At 38.2% G+C, this 24,014-nt stretch overlaps 1 protein-coding gene across 1 annotated transcript; it reads left to right on the top strand.

Annotated features, from left to right (window-relative positions):
* The first annotated feature begins 7,758 nt into the window (after positions 1–7,758).
* STARD4 (StAR related lipid transfer domain containing 4) lies at positions 7,759–23,571 on the top strand. Its single transcript, XM_053567001.1, has 6 exons — positions 7,759–7,928; positions 13,545–13,658; positions 14,561–14,610; positions 19,210–19,336; positions 20,236–20,350; positions 21,221–23,571. Exons 2-6 carry the CDS (start codon positions 13,554–13,556, stop codon positions 21,448–21,450), a joined length of 627 nt encoding a protein of 208 aa, XP_053422976.1. The 5' UTR covers positions 7,759–7,928; positions 13,545–13,553; the 3' UTR covers positions 21,451–23,571.
* Positions 23,572–24,014: the final 443 nt, after the last annotated feature.

The following is a 24,014-nucleotide window of genomic DNA, read 5'->3' as shown; positions in this document are numbered from 1 at the left end:
GCACGATACACTGGTTTTATAAACAGTTTGATACATTTTCATTACACTGGTTAACATAGCATTCCTGGCATTTTCTTAGTTATTGTGTTAAGACAATTATATTCTACATTTACTAAGTTTCACATGTACCCTTGTAAGATGCACCGCAGGTGTAATCCCACCAATCACCCTCCCTCTGCCCATCCTCCCTCCTCCATCCCCTCCCTATCCCTTCCCCATATTCTTAGGTTACAACTGGGTTATAGCTTTCATGTGAAAGCCATAAATTAGTTTCATAGTAGGACTGAGTTCATTGGATACTTTTTCTTCCATTCTTGAGATACTTTACTAAGAAAAATATGTTCCAGCTCCATCCATGTAAACATGAAAGAGGTAAAGTCTCCATCTTTCTTTAAGGCTGCATAATATTCCATGGTGTACATATACCACAATTCATTAATCCATTTGTGGATCGATGGGCACTTGGGCTTTTTCCATGGCTTAGTAATTATGAATTGGGCTGCAATAAACATTCTGGTGCAAATATCTTTGTTATAATGTGATTTTTGGTCTTCTGGGTATATACCTAGTAGAGGAATTATAGGATTGAATGGCAGATCTATTTTTAGATCTCTAAGTGTTCTCCAAACATCTTTCCAAAAGGACTGTATTAATTTGCATTCCCACCAGCAGTGTAGAAATGTTCCCTTTTCTCCACATCCACACCAACATCTCTGGTCTTAGGATTTTGTGATATGGGCTAATCTTACTGGAGTTAGATGGTATCTCAAGGTAGTTTTGATTTGCATTTCTCTGATGATTAAAGATGATGAGCACTTTTTCATATGTCTATAGGCTGTGCGCCTGTCTTCTTCAGAGAAGTTTCTCTTCAAGTGCCTTGCCCAGCCTGTGATGGGATCACTTGTTCTTTTCTTGCTTATATGTTTGAGTTCTCTGTGGATTCTGGTTATTAAACCTTTGTCAGAGACATAACCTGCAAATATCTTCTCCCATTCTGAGGGCTGTCTGCTTGCTTTACTTACTGTGTTCCTGGCTGTGCAGAAGCTTTTTAGTTTAATCAGGTCCCAGTAGTGTATTTTTGAAGCTGCTTCAATTGCCTGGGGGGAGGGTGGTCCTCCTCATAAAATACTCACTCAGACCTATTTCTTCAAGGGTTTTTCCTGCACTCTCTTCTAGTATTTTTATAGTTTCATGTCTTAAGTTTAAATCTTTAATCCAGTGAGAGTCTACATTAGTTAATGGTGAAAAGTGTGAGTCTAATTTCAGTCTTCTACAGGTTGCCAGCCAGTTCACCCAGCACCATTTGTTAAATAGGGAATCTTTTCCCCACTGAATGTTTTTAACTGGCTTGTCAAAGATCAAATAACGGTAAGTAGCTGGGTTCATCTCTTGGTTCTCTATTCTGTTCCAGACATCTACTTTTCTGTTTTTGTGCCAGTACCATGCTGTTTTGATCACTTGTCTATAGGCTGATGATCCCCTGAGGGCCAGGTGCATCTTAGGCTCAGTAAAGCGGTCCTCTGGGTCAGCCCCACCCTGGAAATTTCCTGGCTCTGTGCGTGCGTTTTCTAGTCCCCACGATCTACCCAGGCTGGTACCACCACAGGCAAACCCTTTACTCATGAGGCCTGGGTTTCAGTCCCAGATCTGTTCCGCAGTGGTTGCCATCTGAGAAGATGCCCAGCCTCCTCTGGTTGCCCAGGGAGACAGGAGGTGTGGCTTTGGAATATTCAGGGGTGGGCCATATTGTTGCCAAAAACGGCTGCTGCTCTGCACCTCAGGGCACTGCCGCTCTGGTGTGGTTCCCTCTCAGCTGACTGTTGTCTCCTCACTCCCGTGCCGCAGAATCAGCACTGACCAGCTGCACTCCAGGCCCTGTCCACACCCCTTGAGAAATCACCCAAGAATCTGGACTCCTGGGGGACAGGCCTCCAGACCTCAGAGTGAGAGTGGAGGGGAGTGCTGGGAGCTCAGAATTCTAGGTCGAAACACCAAACCCATTGAGACGAAATGAGCAAATAAACAGATAAAAAGGCTACCAGACACACAAGCCCACAGATGCACAAACAATCAGAAACACATAGACATACACACAATAACAACTACAATAAAAATAATAATAATCATAATATAATTGAGAAAAAAGGGTAAAAAAATACAAACAAAACGAACAAAGAAACAAAAAACCCTCTAGAAATCTGATGTTAGCACTCTCAGAAACCATAGGAAGGGAAGAAGAGGAAGAACAAAGTGAGAAAAAAAGTGTTCATAAAAAAGTTAAAAAAGAAGAAAGAAAAAATTAAAAATAGAAGAAATAAAAATAAAAAATAATAAAAATTAATGATAGTTCCTCCAAGAAAATGATGAGAAAAATAAAAAGGCACAAACCACAAAAATATTATTCTTGTATATATGTAGAAATATACATCTATATACCTGACGTAGGGATTACCTTTTGTAGGAATATATTTATAATGCAATGTACTTTCTGGACACCAGGTGGTGCTGTGAGTGATTCCCAGGCTTATACCTGACTCACAGTTTATACTGTTATCACAGTAACCACCCTACCTAGCCAATTGCCATTTTGGAGTTTCTGTAAAAGTTTTTTTACCTAATTGTTGTGCAACCTCAGTTGCTCTGTTCCAGACAGCACTCCTATCCAACCTCCCAATTCAGTGCAGGAGTCCACGCTTCACAAATCTTTCCACTCTGCTCCTGTGTTCTCCTCCAAACTGGCAACTGCAATCGGCTGTGGGGGAGGCTGGCTGCGGCCAGGTTGCACTGCAGGTGCAGCGTGCGGAAACCTTATACTCAGTTTTGTGGCTCAGAGTGTCACTTTTGAGTCTGGAATTTTGAGTTCAGCCACCCACAGCCTGAACTGCCAGCCTGCACCAATATTCCCCACCAGGGGAATTAATCACTCCTGTTGTTCTAGGGGAAGGTGCCCACCATTTCGGACAATTCAAAATGTCTGTTTCCTGGGAGGGATCTCTTCCTTTCAATTTTTCATCAGGTTGCTTAGTTCCTTGTGATTCTGAGTGGCTCCCCTTTTGGGTACCAAACTCTGCTCAGGAATAAATTTTCATCAGTTGGGTTTTGCCAGGAATTGCAAACTTCTGTCCTCTGTGAGGGAGGGTCCTGCCGGCCAGCATGACCAAGCAGGGAAAATCTCTACAACAGAGTCCATGGTTTTAAATTACACCTCATATACAGCAACCCGCCAATTTGCTACGCATCTCCAGCTGTCTGTCCACAACAATAATCCATGCGGGGAAAAGGTCCAGACCCCCCTTTCTCTCACCTGATGACTTGAGAGAGGTGGGTTACATGTCCGTCCTGTCCGCCATCATGCTCCGCCTCCCTCCAAGTTTTTATTTTTACCAATTAGATTTCCTCTTTCGATTTTTTTCTTGTGTCAGTTTGATAATTTAATTTCCTTAGAAGCCATATCTATTTCACCTGGATTTAATTTATTAACAGAGACTTATTATTCTAATTTACTTTGAATTCCTTCTCTTTTCTTAGTCATAAGTACTTCACTTTTTGTTTTCTCTTGTTCCTTCTTTATTAGACTTGCTGTTTACTTCCCTATTTTATTATGCTCAAATCAACCCTCACCAAAAAAACATGTTGTGTATTTCTAAAATTCTTTTGCTTCTTTGCTTTCTAAATTTTCCCAATTTTTTTTCTATTTGTGTACTTGTAAATTCATTCCTTCTGATTTTTTTCCTAACTTATTGGTTGATTTTTTTTCTTTTTAATTGAGGTTTAATTTACACACATGATGTGCACATATCTTAAATGTATAGATTTGTAGTTCTTAATGGCTTTTAAGTTCTGGTTTCTATTTTTTTAAGGCTTGGCTGTTAAGTGCTCTATAATAGTGCTTCTCAAAATTTAATGTGCATATAAATCATCCAAGTAGAAGCTGGCAATTAAGTTTATGAACTTGGCAGCAGGCATTTACATTGGTAGCATTATACAAACAATTCGGTGAGATTTCATAACCTTGGTGTATCAGCATCTCACAGCTATGTTCATGTTGACCTGTGGTGGTATCTTGGTGAGTGGCATTCATTATTGTTGTTGGGTGTTTTCATGTGCTGTCATGAGAATGTCAGAGCTCAGAACTTGAATTAGAGCAATAAACAAAACATAAATTTCTTGTTAAACTTGGAAAGAGTGGAACTGAAATCAGGGACATCTTAGTCCAAGTTCATAGGGATAATGCCATAAAGAAAATGCTAGTGTGCAAATGGATTAAATGATTTTCTGTAGGGAGAGACAGTGTCACTAATGAATAGAGGTCAAGGTGACCAGTAACGAGTAGAACTGATGAAAACATTGAAACATTTGTCAAATTGTGCATAGAAGTCATCGCCTGACTGTGAGAAGCATAGTGGACCAGGTAAGCATCCATAAGAGCAACTGTTAGGAAAACCTTAACTGAAAATCTTGGCATGAGAAAGGTGTGGTTCTTGCATCACAGCAAAGCACCAGCTCACACAGCACTGTCTGTGAGGGAGTTTTTGGCTAGTCAACAAATAACTGTATTGGAACCCTTCCTACTATCTGATAGTCCCCAATGACTATTTTCTTTACCCAAAGGTAAAGGAAATATTGAAAGGAAGACATTTTGATGACATTCAGGGCATCAAGGGTAATATGATGACAGGTCTGATGGTCATTCCAGAAAAAGAGTTCCAAAATTGCTTTGAAGGGTGGACTAGTCACTGGCATCAGTGCATAGCTTCCCCAGGGGAGTACTTTGAAGGCAACTATAGTGATATTCAGCAATGAGGTATATAACACTTTTTTCTGTGATGAGTTCTCAAACTTAATTGTCAGGCTTTTTTACCTTTCTGAATGTAGATTCTGATTTGGTAGGTCAGGGCATGAGATTTTGCATTTCTAATAACCTCCCAAGTGATGTCCATGCTTCTGGTCTGTGGCCCACACTTAGGGAAAAAATTTTTATAAGATTTTTTATATTTTTTCTAATTTATTTGGCTTAATCCAGGTTGGGTTTCTGTTATTTGCAAATAAGTATTATTTCTCAGTTAAGACACAATATTCCCTCAGTCCTTGGTACAAGTAGTAGGCATTTAATAAATATTTGTTGAATTGAATTAAGGCCATGAGTTTTCCTGCGTTTAAATTCTCTAAGAAGGGTTTTAATTTATATTAATTTATTTTATTCATATTCATATTTTAAAATATTTTTATTAATATTCTTCAGTATGTAATGTTTAATTTTCTCTTTAACCTAAGAGTTTGGTAGAGAGATTCTATTTTTAAAATTTGAAGTTATTTGGGATATTTATAAATGTGTGTTTTTATTTTCTGTACTTCTTCTAGATTTATTTCTCCTTCGTTAGAAATTGTGGATATATTATTATATTGTTTTTCTTTCTTCTTGGAAATTACTTATTTAGATGTGAACTATGTCCATTCAGATTATAGTTAAGGTTTGGCAGGGAAGTTGTTTGTCTTGTTAGGGTAATTTTCCATATAGCTGGTCAAATCCATTATATGCCTCTTTTACACTCTTTTGCACTCCAAATGGAAACCTTATTTTTCAAGATTCAAACTATTCAGAAAGGAGTCTGTTGTCCTAAATACTACAGTTCTTTCACTGTAACAATGAAAATAATAATAGTTTATGCCTACTATCAGGCACCTGTTATTAGGATTAAATGTTAACCCATGTAAAATGCTTAACACTGTTCTTGGACCATAGTAAGCCCTCAATAACAGCTCCGAATGATGTTAGTATTTTCTTTTTTCTGAATGTGTAGTTTTGGTATTGGTAGCATTCTATTTTGATAGAGTTAGGGTGGTTTTCAATTAATTCAACTTCATTGTGACCAAGAAGAAAAGGGCAGCTGGTGAAGAACAAAAGAAAAAGAAACAACAAAAAAGGGGGGGCGGTGCCTGTGGCTCAGAGGAGTAGGGCGCTGGCCCCATATGCCAGAGGTGGTGGGTTCAAACCCAGCCTGGGCCAAAAAAAAAAAAAAAAAAGAAAGAAAAGAAAAATAAACAGATGCTGCAGAAGACAGAAAATCACTTCAGGCATAGTGTGATGTAATGACCCCTATCCAAACAAAACAAAACAAAGTGAAACAACCAGAAAGGAAAAGGAAAAAGTCAAGTTAATTTTGTTACATAAATATAGATGTTATATATACAGGATTCTCTAAGAGAATATGCAGAGCTGCAGAGCAATGTACCCAGAGCTGAATCCTAATCATGAGAGATACAAGTTTTATTTTTCTGAAATAGATACAAGGACTTGTTCCTGTCCACCGTTAAGCTGTGTAAGCCTTCAAGGAAGGGATTAAGTCTTTCATTTCAGGTCTCCACAGCTTGCACAAGTGCCTGACAAAGAGCTATGAAGTGCGGTATGAATTTTGTGGGGATAAAGTGCCCAAGTTTTACAGTCCAGCAGACTTCGACTAAATTCCAGCTCAGCCACTCAGTAATTAAGTAACCCATTTTAACACCTGTGTCTGTGCTTCTCACCTGTAAAACACACAGAGGAGGGCTGTTCAGAGGATTCAATAAGATATACAGTATGTAAAACTGAACACAAAGTACTTTTCTTCAACCATCTCAAATTATCTATCTATCTATCCGTTCATCTAGACAAGAAAGCTCAATAATTGGCCAAAACAACTGGCAAGTGAATGTTGCTTTACAACACGCAAACTTTTCCATTATTATTGTATGTGAAAGTTTAAAAAAAATTATTCATTTTATATATAAACACAGAAATAAGTTAAAAAATCAGCCAATAATAATTAGCCAGTGGTATTTGGAGATTCTTTTAGTGAGGTCAATTTAAAGATTTAGGGAGTATTATTTATTCTCATTGGAAGTCTATCAAAAATGACTAATGGTGGAACACTGTATACCTCCCAACTCTCGGTTCTCAAACTATACAATATAATTTGCAGACAACCCAAGTATGGTTAACCAGCGCATCCCAGCTACTCTGGCAAAGCAATAAATTCAGCGTATGCCAAACATCACATCAGATAGATGACTTCGCAGACACGGGAAAGAATGTTGCTCATCATCAAGCAGATAGAAACCCAAACACTATATGCGTCACTAAATCCACCTGTCACACCTTTCCTTTTCTCTGCTTGTAAAGCCCTCTGAACTCTTATCTCAGGATCACAGGGGAAAAAAAGGCTTGGCTGTGAGTTGTGTAGATGGCGTTTTACTTGCCGGCACCATCACCTCCAGATCAGACTAAGCAAGAGGCTGAAGGACACAGACGCCTTTTCTTACTTGACTTTGGTTCTGGGAAGGACATAGCTGCGTGATACGAGCTTCTTCTCAGTCAAGAATTTGAACCAGCCTTATCCCTCACTGTCATCCTTCACTTGACTTTGTGTTCTTATTTCAGAGTCAGCTTACTGCCTGGTAAACTTTCTTCCTAATCAACCCGCCGCGGGACACCCACCCCCACCAATCTAAGTCCACATGTAACTCCACCCACCCAGGTAACCGTGGCGGGTCTCTCGCCAGCCCACACGCACGCGAAATCATTCCATATCCCGGCCACCAATCAGCTCTCCCCACGCTGTGGCGCCAGCCAATCCGAGCAAACACACGTTGCTCCGGCCACCTCCCCAGCGCTCCAGGTTCCGGCCAGGGGACAGGGTTGCGGGCTCGGAACAGCTTGGTGCTTTCCAATTGGCTGCGAGTAGCAGTGACTTGGCGCTCATTGGCTGCTGCTTAGGCCGGCGGCGGTGGGGAAAGCAGTGTTGTTGAAAGAGTGGGGTTCTCTCCCCGCGCGCTGCACCGACTTCCAGGTTCTTGCTTCATCTCGGGAATAGGTGGGGAAAGCGACCGAGCCGCGGCGAGAGGGCGGCGACCCGGGAGAGGGCGACTGGGGCGTTCGGGGAGCCTACCAGGTGCGTCTTTCCGGAGCTGTTCCCGCGGGGGGATGAGGGAGCCCGCGGCGGAGGTTGGGGATGGCGGACCCCGGCGTCCGGGCGGGGGAGAGAAGACTGCGGCCCGGCAGGATCCCGGGGCCTGCACTGCGCCTCCCCACCCCCTCACGACGTTAGTGCTTGGACGCCGCCGTTTCTTCGTGGGCTAAATGGGGGAGGCGCAGCGATGACCCGTTTCTCGGATGGTGCAGGGCGCGGTGTATTCGCTGAGGGGCACAGCGCAGCCTGATTCTTGGTAGAAGCCCAAAGGCAGGGTCCATCCCCTTACCCCGAGCTCTGCTGCGGATGACAGGAGACAGACTTTCCCGAGTGCTTATTATCTTCTAAGTTCAGCGCTGAATGTATTCAATCATATAATTTATCAATAAATTAGTATCACTGTTATCCTTACTCTGCACTCAAGAAAGATTACCTGAGATTTTTAGTTTCAGGAGCCAGAACAAAATATGACAAATTTAAAGTGGTGTCAGGTTTTTCTTCTTTTTCATGTAAAGTTTCTTCCGGCCTTTCGTCAGCTTTCAGAGTTGTACAAGAAATTGTGGACGTTTTAGTTATTCAAAAGCTCTAGGATGATTAGTGTAGTTGGGCTCACCTTAGAGATCTTCAGGGCCTCCATAAGTGAGAATAGTAGTTTGTCGTTTGTACATTTTTTCCCCAGTTTCATTTACTGGGTTCTGCATGCTAGACAGTAGACACGCTAGACAGTAGACATGCTAGACAGATCTTTATTTAGACTCTGAAGTCAAACGTACTGGGTTGGAATTCTGGCTTCATCGATTATTAGCTGTGTGATTTTGGACACATGACTTTAAGCTCCCTCTTTCTGTTTTCCCTTTCTTTATTATTACTGTTATTTGCAGTTTTTGGCCGGGGCTGGGTTTGAACCCGCCAACTCTGGCATATGGGTCTGGGGCCTTTGAGCCACAGGCGCTGTCCTGTTTTCCCTTTCTTTAAAATAGAGATAGTGGCAGGATTGACCCTTAAGGTTGTTTATGAGGATTATATGAAGTGATGAATTGTGAAGCAACCAGACAGACTGACCACGTGGTAAGTGATCAGTAAATGTTAGTTATTATTTTTTTAAATAAAGTATGCGGGCATTAGGAGTTTGAACACTTGGACTCAAAATTCAAGCTGAGATATCATTAGAAGTGAAATGTTGCTGAAGTGCTGTAAAAAGTCTCACCATGTATTGTAAAGCTGATAGGCAAAGTAAGCCCTTGAAACAGGATCCTTATTCACATTGCAGAAGTACACTCCATGTTGCAATCAACCATAAATGCTTGCCTATGAGTTGTCTTGGACCACACTTTAAATACACAGACACTAACAAAAGCTGATGAACAAAAAAAAGGTCTGTGCATAATTTTCATTATTTTGGTCACCACAGATAAGCATTCATAGCCAGCCTGGGCCACAGTTGGACCCCTTGGTATCTCCTTCAATGGCCAGTCTGGAAAAATGAGAAACTACTGTAGTTGACTGGGTTAAAACAATTAAATTAGCAGTTCAGGACTGATTAGAAATCAAGCATATACTGAAATTTTATGTTAGATAGAAAATTTAAATTACAAGGCCTTGGTTTGCATAACATTTTGGGAAAAGACTATGTCATTTCAAACTGAAGCTATAATCTGGCAGCGGCAGGTGAAAGAGTTCCATTCTTGAACTTTTTAACAAGAGAATTTTGGTTTAGTCATGCTCCATAAGTATAGATTTTTATGGTATTCAATTTTTATTATAGGTAAAAATGTTTAATTTTGTTCCATAGTTAGAACACAGGGCCTTTTCACCATGACGTGTATTGAGGCCAGAGTTGGACTGGTCAAGACTATGGTGCTGATAGATGGCCTCAAGAAAATTTTAACTTGAGAGAGCTGCCCACTCTGTGATGACAACTACTGCTACCACTAGCAATCATTTAAAAAATATGGACATAGAAAACATGAACAAAAAGGTTAAAGTAAGGAAAAGATATGAAGATGGACGTTAGTACTTGGCTGTAGGACTTACAAGAGTATATAATCTTTTATGTGGAACTGATAGATAAGGTTAAGTGGTACCTTATCTATCATAGTTGGTGAGTGTTATAGTTGGTGAGTTTCCTAATACAAGATCAAGAAAGGAAGTAAAAGATTGAATTCATAAGAGGGAGTTCATAATGGCATTTAAAACATTTTTCTGACATTCTCCACAGTTGGGAGATTGCAAAAGGGCAAATTGTGTGCTATCCTTTCCATTAATCTGAGTGCCCTGTTATACTGTGTATTAAGAAAGAGACAAGATCTTGATAACCCCAATGTTGTGCCCCATTCCTTTGGCTCTAGAATATACTTGGAGAGATGCTCAGTTATGCCTGTTCCCACACTGAAGTTTTGACAGTAACCATTAGTTCATTTTGGACTTAATCGTGGTGAAAATAAATCCATATAAATGGATGGTTAAATGCTTTGTTGTACTAAAAGAGAGCTTTCTGATTTTATACTTAGTTCTCTTCCTGCTGCCCACTACCTTTAAAGGGCTATTAATATAAGTTTTTAATGTTTTAGGTTTTGATGTTGTTAAAACTTATTTAAAGAGTAGAATAAATCAACTTTGAGAGCAAAAACTGGTCCTGTCAGTTTCTATAGTTCTAGGACCTGGTATATATACTAGATGGTTGGTAAATACTGAATAGTTGACCTCCTTGAGAAATTGTGGACATTTTAGTTATTCAGAAGCTCTAGGGTGATTAGTGTAGTTGGGCTCACCTTAGAGATCTTCAGGGCCTCCATAAGTGAGAATAGTAGTTTATCGTTTGTACATTTTTTCCCCAGTTTCATTTACTGGGTTCTACTGCATGCTAGACAGAAAGAGTAGAACATCGAACAAGCCTTTGCTCAAAGATTTTTTAATTAAATGGGGAAAGGTAACAAGTGGATAATTACAGTACCAAGTTACTGTGAGAAAATGTTGGAGGAGGAACTAACCCAGTTTTCAGGGGAGTTCGGGAAAGAAGAGTTGAAGTTAGGCAATGAAGCTCAACCAGATCATAAAAGGGCCCACCAGCCACATTAAGGAGCTCAAACTTCATACTGATCATAGGCAGGAATGATTACTAAGACAGCTCCTCAGAGATTCTCACCTTAGCTTTCTAAGTAGCTTTCTAGGTAGCTTTTTTCTGTGCTGGATTTGCTAAAATAATATTTGCTTTTGGTAGTAGTAGCTTTCCTATCTTTGATTCCTATCAGAGAGTTTTGAAAAGGTACTCTTATCTGTCAACTACAGGAACCTGGAAGGTGACCTTTGGGTTTATAGAATGTTGTTTAATCATAACGATCCCAGTAACAGATACATTTCTTTTACAACCCCTCTGCAAGAGCTTGTGCTTATTTGTGACGTATCCACGAACAAAGGTAATTGCAGTAGCTGTCAAGTACAATGACCTGGCTAGCCTCTTGAGTGGAAATGAAGTTTATTTCTGACTGGTAGGCTTTCTGAATGAGCTTGTTAGGGCCAAGAGAAAACTTCCCCTTTGTCCTCTGAAGGGTCACTGAAAATCACTGAGAAAAGGCATGCAAATTTCTTTGATCATAGTTTTTCGTGACATGGTAGTCTTTAGAATGAGGATTCAGAGATGCAGGCAAACTGTCCATTTTTATGCTCAGGTTCAACGAAGTATGGACAGCCATGTAGAAATATGACTGGACAAATGGGTGTGATTTACTGCTAGTAGACTGAGCCGGGAAAACCCAGCAAGGCTGTGCGGTTAGATTCTTCTTGGTGTCTCTGCAGCATTCCTTCTGGGTGTAGGGCAGGACCCCCTCTGGTATGGGGGGGGGTTATGACCTACATCCAAACAAAGTCAGTCAGATTATTTCTTTATTGTTTAGTGCCTGGGGGAAGTTAGGGTAATATTTTTTAGGTTTTATGGCTAGCTTTGGGGAAAAGGATTTCCGGTTTCTGTGAACCACCTTGAGAAAGAGGGATTCTAGTTTCTATGTCTAGCTCAGAGACCAGAGACAGGAGTCTAGGAGGAATTCAAAGACAGCTGCTTCTGAGACCTTCATTTTGGGGAATCATTTCTGAGACCCTACAAGCTCATCCACTTTCCATTTACAGTTAGGGTCCCTACCTATGTATTTTGTATCACATATGCTAAATCCTAGATCCTAAATGCTATATTACTGAATTATCAATTTTAGTGGTATATATATTTTAGGTAGTGCTATTTAAACACTGGAAAACCGATTTTAGTTTTGAGATCAGTGGTTCTCCACCCCAGCTAGATAACAGAATGATCAGTGAGACTTTTTTAAAGAACCTAGATTTGGGGGGCCTATCCCAGAGCAGACCCAGTGAATCATTATTGGGCAGTGGGCTCTGAAATCTAACATTTAAAAAGAGCAGGACTACCAAGCATGACAAAGGTGATCCTGAGCTGTGTGTCTGCGGTTGACAGTTGCAGCCTTATTCCCACAGAGATTTGAAGCTTGAGATTTCATTTAGATTTTTTTTTTTTTTAGATTTTTCTTTATTCCTTTTTAAGAAATTTGATGGTTCTATAATGGGCAACCTTTCCCTCAAAATCTTCTTTAGCCTCTGATTGAAGAGTGGAAGGAGTAAGGATTGTGTTAGGAAATTGGTGACCTGGTCCCAAAAAGACAGAGTGAGACCGAGTGTTTTGAAGCAAGAACACTTCAATGTTATTAAGGGTCTTCTGAGTGCCAGGCTGTATCCCAAGTGGTGGAGATACGGTGGTGAATAAGAACAGGACTTCTGCACTATGAGTTGGGGATGAGCTGGTCAAAGAGCAGAATAGGACTCCCATAAATAAACAAATTGTTTTCATGTAGTGACAAGCACTAAGAAGAAAATGAAAGAAATAATAGTAACTTGCATTACAAATTGTCATTAGTCGTGCTGAGACTTGAGCTCTAACACTTCAGACAGAGAAATAGCAAGTAGAAAGACTCAAGTCAGTGAGAAATTTGGCCGGTTTGAGGGACAGAAGGAAAAGCAGTGGGATTAAAAGGCTCTGGTAGACTATGGTGGTGCAAATAAGAATCTCTTTATTCCTGTTCAGGGTAATTTCAAGTATTATACTTGAGAAACTGGGCTCCATTATTATTTTAATAATTAATTGTTAAAATGAGGAAGACAGAGGCAAATTGAGAGAAACCAGGGAAGGCAAGAGATGACAGGGTAAACTTGAAGCTGTAAGTAGGCTCTGGGTCTGGAACTCTGAAGCTCACTGAAGGGATAGGGATTGGAGGTACATGTTTAAGAGTGCAGCATAAAAACAAGAGAGTTACAACCACTTTCCTCTCCTCCTTTCCTTTTATTTTGATTATTGTATTATTGATTTTAGTGAAGTATGGGATTCTCATCTCTGGTTATGGGTTACTGACCTTGGGAACTGTTAGAAAAAAACCTGTGCCCAGGTTCTATTCTTGGTGATTCTGATTAATTAATTTGGGATGGGGTATATCTTTTATAGCTCTCCCAGGTGATTATTAGGAAGCCAGATTTGTGACCCACTGGTCTATTGCATTAAATTGTGGTATTTGCTAATAGTAATCTCGGTCTCTATAACAGAAAGAAAAAATGGAAGCCCTGCCTGATGTCACTTCTTTTGCAACTAAACTTAAAAACACTCTCGTACAGTACCATAGTACTGAAGATGATAAGTGGCGAGTTGCCAAGAAAACAGTAAGTTAATTCAAAGACTTATTACTTATATTTGGGGTAGATCTTCTGCCTAATTAGTTTGGCAACTTTCAGAATGATATGAAAATGTATGGATGTGAGGCCATACTTTGCATGGACGCAGAAGATACGTAATTGTGCTAATAGAGTTGGTGGCCTGTCATACAAAGGAAGAAGCCTGGCAGCAGTCATCCTGTACTGCTTTTATTAGTTCTTAGATCCTAGACATGAGAATAGGCTCATGGCAGCTAGAGCCTGAAGAATAGCTTCTTGAGTCAACAAATACAATGTGTCATTATCAATTTAAGGAAGTACAGTAATTGACAGTTTGGAATAGTTTCAGATACGTCAACAAGCCTGTGACTTGCTCAAACTATCAGGTGGCTGAGTATTGATAGAGTCAATTGTAGAACCCAAGACTTCCTCTACTTAAGTTCTCTACCTGTTCTGAATTACTTGGAAACTATCAGGAGAAAATGTAGGGACTAATTCAGGGTAACGCTGTCATAATAAATGCGAATTATTTCATTTTTAAAAGGGTATGAACAATTTCACAGTAAAATCTTTGATGTTCTGATGTCATAGTCTGAATACATTGGTAGTGGTAAAAGAGGTTGCAATAATGCAAATGATAATGGCCAGTAGCATGGTGTCTTGACTGCATCTTACAGTGTTTGGGTCTCATTAAATGCAACTACAGATATTTTTTGGAAGCCTGTAATTTAAGTATAGTGCAAAGAATTGTAGAATACAGAAGCAATTCAAATACTGATCATCTTACGGCCTGGATAACTTTTATATATCTCCAAAAATGAACTTCAGTGTTTTTCAGTGTAAAGACGAATGATCTAAATTGTTAGAGTACCTACGTAATTATTATCATATAATTTTTTTTATTCTTTTAGAAAGATGTAACAGTTTGGAGAAAACCCTCAGAATTATTTAATGGCTATCTGTAAGTAAAATCTGCTCATTTTATGAAGCTCTGTCAATACATTGCTAAACCTCAAATATATATGCATACATATGTGGGTGTGTATGTGTGTGTGTGGGCATATACATGATCATTAAATGATTATTGCTAGTGAGATTTGACTTTTGCTTATAAAATTTTAAACCTTCTGTAAAGCAAATTATTTGTTCTTGTAAATCCAGACCCTTCAAAATGTCCTTGTCTTTTGTAGACTAAGTTAGTGGTGAGGAGGTCATAAATAATGATATGACCTAAATAAAATCTGAATTTCTTAGTCTGGTGCACAGGACCCTTCTAACATTCTACATTTTCTCAGTGTTGTAGTATATTTTATAAGAATTCATTTTGAAGAAATTATCAGAAAGATAACAATGATTGAAGTACTTCGTCATATTATTTATCATATCATTATCATATTAAAATTATAATCTCAAAAATGGAAAAACATGTCCAGTGTACTCGATACTAATATGCAACTATACATATTAATATATAAACAATTATGTGTCCACACATACAGTAAAACACATATATAGTCCAGGAATGGGAGGGGAAAAGAGAGGAGGGCAATTGGCAGGAGGAGGAAGGGCGATTGGTGGGATCTCACCTAATGTGCACAACATGAGAGTGTTTGGCACGCCCCTGGGTGAAGGGCTCTGCTATAGCTTGAACTTTGCCTCAGAATTGAGAACAATGTAACCTAAAAATTTGTACCCTCATTAGTTTGAGATAAAAAAATTATAAAAAACTTGAACACTCAGTAATAGGAGAATGATTCAATTATGAACATGTGTGATAGAATATTATAAAGAATTTTAAAACCACATTTTTAAAGCTTATTTAATAATGTAAGGAAGTGCCAATAATATAACGCAGGGTGAGTGAAACAGAATACTCAGCTGTATGTAGCACAATTGTGGGTTTGTTTTAAATATATATATATATATATTTTTTTTTTTTTTGTAGAGACAGAGTCTCACTGTACCACGCTCGGGTAGAGTGCCGTGGCGTCACATGGCTCACAGCAACCTCTAACTCTTGGGCTTACGCAATTCTCTTGCCTCAGCCTCCCGAGTAGCTGGGACTACAGGCGCCCACCACAATGCCCGGCTATTTTTTTGTTGCAGTTTGGCCGGGGCTGGGTTTGAACCCGCAACCCTTGGCATATGGGGCTGGCGCCCTACTCACTGAGCCACAGGCGCCGCCCGTTTTAAATATATATTTTTTATTATCAAAATATTTTTACTTGACACCAAACATTCACCTTTACATAGTAGTAGTATAGATGACTTTTTTTTTATTCTTTCTTTGGTATTTGCTTATAGTTGAACATGAGATACACCTATAATCAGAAAAAAATATATTGTTTTTCGAAGCCAGTAGAGACAATTGCCTTATATAATTGGAGTAGCATATTTGCATCCTTAGGACTCAGCAGCCCTTTTTAAAAAATGAAACTGTCAATGGGCAAGAGACTTGAATAGAACTTTCTCTAAAGATGACAGATGAATGGCTAACAAACACATGAAAAAATGTTCATCATCTCTATATATTAGAGAAATGCAAATCAAAACAACCCTGAGATATCATCTAACCCCAGTGAGAATGGCCCACATCTCAAAATCTCAAAACTGCAGATGCTGGCGTGGATGTGGAGAGAAGGGAACACTTTTACACTGCTGGTGGGACTGCAAACTAGTACAACCTTTTTGGAAGGAAGTATGGAGAAACCTCAAAGCACTCAACCTAGACCTCCCATTTGATCCTGCAATCCCATTACTGGGCATGTACCCAGAAGGAAAAAAATCCTTTTATCATAAGGACACTTGTACTAGACTGTTTATTGCAGCTCAATTTACAATCGCCAAAATGTAGAAACAGCCTAAATGCCCACCAACCCAGGAATGGATTAACAAGCTGTCGTATATGTATACCATGGAATACTATTCAGCCATTAAAAAAAATGGAGACTTTACATCCTTCGTATTAACCTGGATGGAAGTGGAAGACATTATTCTTAGTAAAGCATCACAAGAATGGAGAAGCATGAATCCTATGTACTCAATTTTGATATGAGGACAATTAATGACAATTAAGGTTATGGGGGGGGGAAGCAGAAAGAGGGACGGAGGGAGGGGGGTGGGGCCTTGGTGTGTGTCACACTTTATGGGGGCAAGACATGATTGCAAGAGGGACTTTACCTAACAATTGCAATCAGTGTAACCTGGCTTATTGTACCCTCAATGAATCCCCAACAATAAAATAAATAAATAAATAAAAATAAAAAATGAAACTGTTAGACCCTCTTAGTATTACAGAATGTTCTGAAAAGTAATGCCAAAGATAACATTTACAGAAAGATGAGTTATGCAGTATTTCTGACAAAGACAGGGAAACTGGACTTGGCTTAAGCCTTGTAAACAAATGTGGAAGTTAATTCTTTAGATCAGCAATTTCCAATGGGGCTGGAAAAGTATAAAATCGTGCCAAGGGACCACTGTTCTTGGATCACAGAGGAGCTAATATTTGAGCTGAGACATCAAGGAGGAATAGGTGTCTCTTGTGGCGTGGAAGGGCTTTGTATTTGAGGCAGAGGGAATTGCATCTCTGACATAAACACAGATCAGAAATGTCCGTGGCTTTTTTTAGATTTTTAAAGAGATATGTGATCAAAAGAGATAGGAAATGACACTGAGTGCCCAAACTCAGGCAGCGGGACAGGAGCTGAGAGGGCAGTGGTGGCGGCAGTGACAGCTGGCACCCTGACAACCTGATACTGCTCTCAGCACTTACACTTGGGAAATGGTTTTGATAAAACATGATGCCTGATTATTTGGAATGAGGTGAAGAGAAAAAGAAGAGTCAAAGTTGAATCGCCAAATTTCTAATTGGTGTGACAGGATTAATTTGTGTTACCTCCACTTGAGGGACCCTGAGTTAGAGAACACAGGAAGCAGGGAAGAACAGATGTAGGATGGGGGAAATATCTAAGTTTGGCTCGAGATATTTATTAGGTGATTAAACAGCTTCAGATGCTTAAAAAAGCCAAGACACTGCTGAGAGCTGAAGCCGGTCTGCTATTACACAGACTTTCTTTCTTCTCCAGAGGTAACTACCGTCCTGAAGTTGTGTATTTTATTCCTGTTTTATACCTTGACCACGTATTTATATATTTTTAAACAATAAAAGAATTATCTGGTGTGTTTTTATGTTCATGTGTGTATGTTTGTGTGCATTTCAATTTTTAATTTTCTTTTAACATTTTTCAGTAAATATTTAGCTATATTGTTATGTGTAAATCTATTCTTTAACTTCCATGTGAATATACGACAGTATTTATGTGTAAAGATTTGCCTGTTGGTAGGTTTTCATGATGTTGTCAGTTCTCCTTTATGGAGTACAGTGCTGTACTAAATCTCTTGCTACACCCGCCTTATACACACATGGGATTTTCTTTGAGTCCTAGAGATGTACATTGTCCATGGTTACTAGGCATTACCAACTTGCCCTCTAAGTAGCGGTTTGAGTTCTTATCCCTCTCCATTCAAGCATTCACACTTGTTACAAAGTTTTTAATCTTTGCCAGTCTGAGGATAAGAATGAGTTTGTATCTTTGTTAGTATTTGCTTGAGTACTAGTGAGGGGGAGAATCTTTTGTACATTTACTGACATTTTAGGTCAATCTTACTGTGTCCTTTGCCCATCCTTTCTTTGGATTTTCTTTTTCTCATTGGTTTATAAGAATTATTCATATGTTCTCTAAAATAATCTATATCTGTTTTATCTGTGTTGTACATATCTTGTCCCAGTCTGTAGCTGGTTTAAAAAACTAATTTTTCGTGTGTGGTATGCATGTTTTTAATTTTAACTGATTTTTTATTTTATTTGTGATCTTTTTGTATGTTCTATGTATTTAAGAAATCCTCCCTATACTTTGAGGTCACAAAGATGGTATCTTGTGTATTTTTCTCAAAGTGTTAAAACTTTTACATCTTACACAGAGATATTTATCTCTCTAGAATGAAATGTTTTGAATGTTGCGAAGTAGGGATCCAGGTTTTATTTTCTTCGTAAGGTTAACTTTGATGCTAAGCACCATTTAAGGAATTGTAAATGACTTTCTCACTGATATGTAATGCTGAAATATGGCCTTCCAGTATATTCATGAGCGGGTTCCTGGGTGTTCTCTCCCATTGGCCAGTTTTTCTGTTCCTAAAAAGTTTTTAAAAGTCAGGGTAGAAATATGCATGTGCTAATATGTTAGAGGATAACGGAAGAAGGGATAACACAAAAGCAAATGGAAGCGTTGTAGCAAAACTGTAGACTGTTTTTGGCTACACTAATCTTTGTTATGACACGGAGCCTTCAATTCTCGTATTAGATTTGAGGATTCTCAAATCTCCATTTGAGATTCTCATACAATAATTGGTAGAACTTAATTTATCAGAAAAGTTGTTGGGATTATTCTCTGAAGAAAACATTTATTAATTTTTACTCCTACTTTCCAAGTTACCTCTTAGCCATGAGGGCATGCCGAAAGCTTTCATTCTAATAGCATGGACTCTAATTGTTTCTCTTCAGCTACAAAGCTCAAGGTGTCATCGATGACATTTTCAGTAGTACCATAGACCATATACGCCCAGGGCCTTGTCGTTTGGATTGGGACAGCTTAATGACTTCATTGGATATTTTGGAGCACTTTGAAGAGGTATCAGTTTAGAAACATTACTTCAGATTCTGTGTGTGTGTGTGAGAGAGAGAGAGAGAGAGAGAGGGAGAGAGAGAGAACGTGTGTGCATAAGTAAGCCAGAGCGTGTGCACATGCACATTTGTACACAGTAAGCACCTATGTTCATTGTATTCTTTGCTTTGAGAAAAGTAGTCATGGCAAAGATGTCACAGGGAAACCCTGTGCTGTCTCTTAAAAATCTTGAGTTTCCTCCTGTTAACTAATAATTGTTAGAACTGAGTTTGCTTTCTGTAACAGCTCTGCCCTTGATACTTAAGAAAATTTCTAGCATCTTTAATAGTAAAACTTTAGTTGAGGTTCTGAAATCTAAAATTTTGAAAATACCACCATTCTGTTTAGATTTCTGGATAAATGTGTGCAGCTTTTCCATTAATCCTAAATCAAAATCAAAATCAAAAACCAAAGATAAAGACTCCACCTTAAGCATTATAGAATTATGTACCCCAAATCAGTCTCTTTTTATTAATTAAATTCTTAATGTTTGAATATTTTCATTAAAACATCTGATATTGTAGTCAAAGTACTTTGGATTTTATCATAAACATTCTAAAACAATATACAGCCCCTAATTGCATGTGGAATATTATATAGAATAAAATGTCAGTGTATTTAGTGAGAATTTTGGATACTGGGTTACTTGTACCTCTATATTTTGATTATATATCCCCTTCTTTCCATTCAATAGCAGTGAGATTTAGAATAGATATTAAGACTGGTCAGAATTGCTATAAAAATTATTACAATAATTATAAAACATTTTAAATGAGTATAATTTTTTCCAAAGATCCATTTATGATATATGAATTTATGTGTGTTTCCTATAGTAGTAACACCCGCCTTACCTTTTTCTTTTTCAGAATTGCTGTGTAATGCGTTACACTACTGCTGGTCAGCTTTGGAATATAATTTCCCCAAGAGAGTTTGTTGATTTCTCCTATACTGTGGGCTATCAAGAAGGGCTTTTATCCTGTGGTAATAATCTCAAAACTTATACTTTCTTTAGTTCAGTTTAAAATTTAGGTTTTCTAGGCTGAGTATTTCTTTGTATATGAGATGTATTTGTAACTCTTATAGTGATTTTGTAATCACCACGATTTTCTTTGCAAATGCTAAACCCTAGAGGGTACAACAACAATATCCAAAAGGGTTTTGAAATTGTTCAGGTAGGTTTTTATTCCCAGTTACACAGTGTCCCCTGGGTCACAGGTAGCCTAGATCACGTGACCACTTCTGAGAAAGGGTTCCAGTAAATAGATTTTCTTCTAAGCTGTTCAAAAAACAGCTTCTTGGTCAAATATGTAGAAAAAATACACTTGGTGTGTTTTAGGATATTTTTCTTTTCTTGAGCTGTGTTGTATTTTTCAAGTAAAAATATTGCCATTGGAAGACTCTTGTTTTTTAAAATGTACCTATCGATAAATTAATATATATTTAAGTACAATGTATATACTTAAGTTGGCAGTTTGAAGGTAAACGTCTACTGATTTATTCTTAACTAGCCAGTACCAAAGTTGAATATGGCGGGACCTGTGGAGAATAGTTATGGTACTATGTATAGATTACATATGGATTTGGTTATTGGCACCGAGTTGACATGATGTCATTTATTCTGACGGGTCTGGAATGTTCCCCATTACCTATCCACCAACCCTCTGTCAGAATACTGCTTGGTAATTATCTTTTTCATTCTGCCATAGTCAGTCTTGGGGCTTAATTTTCATCTATGTGGATAAGAGGAAAAATATTGAAACAAGAAAGAACTTTGGTAATATTTTTTAATGAGACCTTTACACAAATGTCAGTCACTGGTATTAATAACATTATTTTTAAATTGTGTTGTAGGGATAAGTCTTGACTGGAGTGAAAAGAGACCAGAATTCGTTAGAGGATATAACCATCCCTGTGGTTGGTTTTGTGTTCCACTCAAGGACAATCCGAGCCAGAGTCTTTTGACCGGCTACATTCAGACAGACCTGCGGGGGATGATCCCTCAGTCTGCGGTAGATACAGCCATGGCAAGCACTTTAACCAGCTTCTACGGCGACTTACGAAAAGCTTTACAAAAGACATAATATCTTCAAACTTTTAGTATTATGACCCTCTGGATCAACTCTCTCCTGTGCAGAGCCTGTAAAAATCGTCGATTCTACTTTCCTGCATAGACTGTAGAAAAATCTGATATGTTTTTGGTTTTGTAGCACAATGTTTTATTTTATTCCTACAGTAAACAGCTAGCTAAGAGAGGGCGTTTCAGTTCTCTTAGATTGTAATTTGCACATTGGTATGGCAGAAAGGACTATCACAGAAATCCACAAAGAAGTAAGCACAGTTCTTTGACCCAAACGCTTAAGAAATTAAATATTGTCTCAGAATGAATATTTTGGCTGCATGGAGATTAGCAAAATCACAAGCTTCATGCTGTTAGATTAAAATCACTATTTTAGAGGCTTATGAACATTTTATAAAATTTTAATTTTTTCGAAATTAAATATTAGCATTTTACTTTGGTTATCCTCTGTGAGTTAAGGAAAAGTGCTTTCATCTATAGTGTATAGAGAGAAACTTCATTGTCAATTGACTTGCACTCCTGTAAGTTTTGAAAAGACAAGAAATGAGAAAGGAATAGATTATAGTTTTATTAAGTTAATTGAAAAAATCAATCATAGTAACTACGGGTACAATTCAAATAATTCAAATAATTTAGTTTTGATATCTAGGTAGTATATCTAGTGTATTTTTTGTATCTTTGAAAACAAATTTGTAGATTTATTTTGAGAGTCTTAAAAACATTTATGCATGAATTTGATAGTAAAAAATTCTGCCAAATATGCACTGGTAATACCCATTTATTGAGCAATACTCTGGTTGTATGAAATGGCTGGTGGTATCCTGTAATCACCAACAGAGAGTCTTCTCTCTAAAAAGTCACACTGAATGTTCTGTACATACCAATTCTGTAAGTGTCACTCAACCCACAAAGCATTATAAACTTCATCATGACTATTTGCGTTTGTGATGTGACTTCAGTCTGGAACTAGAACAAATGCATTCTGACATTCATCCAAATGCCTATTAGATGTCATTTTACAATGACTAGATGACTAGTGGGTCCCTTGATTCTGCAGCTGCCCTAGTGAACATTTGTAAGTGATTTTAACATTCCAAATGATTCTTTGACTTTTGAACTAGCATCTAGTTTACTTCTAAAATGAGAACTTGAGCAGCTCAGTGTGTCCGGGCACGTCTTTGCATGTCTATAAATACACGTACACATCTTAAAACCCGTCTCCATGTTCTGTGTCGGTTCTTCACGTGTCACTGTTTTCCTTCTTGGTTAACGTGGGGTAAAGTGAGTCCTGGAAATACTTACGTGCTAGGCAGGCCATGAAACGCACACAAGTATGTACTGATCAGTGCGTGAAAGTTTAATCTGTGTTTTATCTACTTTATTGTGTTTTCATACTCATTTTGACAGAGTGAGAGAGAGAAGTTGTTTTTGTTTTTATGTTTTTGCTACTGGTGATACGTTTCAAAAAAACAAGAGGTGGCAACACCACAATGTCTATAATGAATCATTTCGTACTTCGTCTCAAAAAATAATTCGTTTCAAGAGCTGACAAAAGAAATTGCCAATATCCTTTTCTAAAGTGACTGTAACTTTTGAATTATCGGATTTCTCTTCTAATTTTTTTCTTTTGCAGTAGGGAAAGAAAACTCAGCAGTTTACTTTCCGGTTCTCTATGGAAATTGTTAAATGTTAGTTTTGACTTCATTTATTTTCCTTCATTTGTTTTTATTAGTGTAGAGTAGGAGGTCCCATACTCCATTCTGTGCAGAGAAGCGAAATTCTAAGGGTGCTCAGTGTGAGTACAGGGCTCGTGACAAGACTACGTACATTACGGTCAGGGCTGTGACTTCCCGCGCTGGGTGCCCACAGGCCACATACACCGCCCACTCTTGCCGCTCCAGTGTTCTCTTTCTCCTGCTGACATGCTCCTCCAGTAACTGACAATATAATTCACTGCTGAATGTGGACCCACCGCAGGTAAAATGACCCTCATGGAAAAATTTTCATTGCAAAATTGAATCATATGGTGAGTTTAAAAATTACTGAATCACCTGAAATTTATGTCCAGTTTCTCATTGGCTCTTTAGATCCACTGGGTTCTAGCTATGAATGTTTTTTTTTTTTTTTTAAAAAAAAAACAGCTTTATTGTGTAATTTATATAATATACAATTTACCCATTTTAAGTGAGTTTTAAAATACATTCATAGAGTTGGTGCAGCCATCACCACAATCCAGTTTTAGAACATGTACATCACCCCAAAAGATCCCTTTTGTCTGTTTGCGGTATCATCTAACCAAAGTTTATTGCAATTGTCAGTATGAAGATGATGAAAACAATTACAGTAGGTTTTGTTTGGTTTGTTTTCCATAGTGGAGGTGTATATAATTTTAAGTTCAGGAGTCTTGTGATAATGTATGAAATTTGTTATCTTAGATGTAATAATGATACAAAATTTAACAATTTGGGGTGGGATGGATATTAACAGATAATTGAATCTGCTGATCCTTAGCGGTGCTATACAAGTAGAAAAATAATGTAAGCCATGTATGTAATTTAAAATTTTCTA

This window comes from Nycticebus coucang, chromosome 17, assembly GCF_027406575.1.
Source record: "Nycticebus coucang isolate mNycCou1 chromosome 17, mNycCou1.pri, whole genome shotgun sequence".
Taxonomy (NCBI): domain Eukaryota; kingdom Metazoa; phylum Chordata; class Mammalia; order Primates; family Lorisidae; genus Nycticebus; species Nycticebus coucang.
The sequence above is the reverse complement of the archived record's forward strand: the minus strand, read 5'-3'. Positions and strand labels throughout refer to the sequence as shown.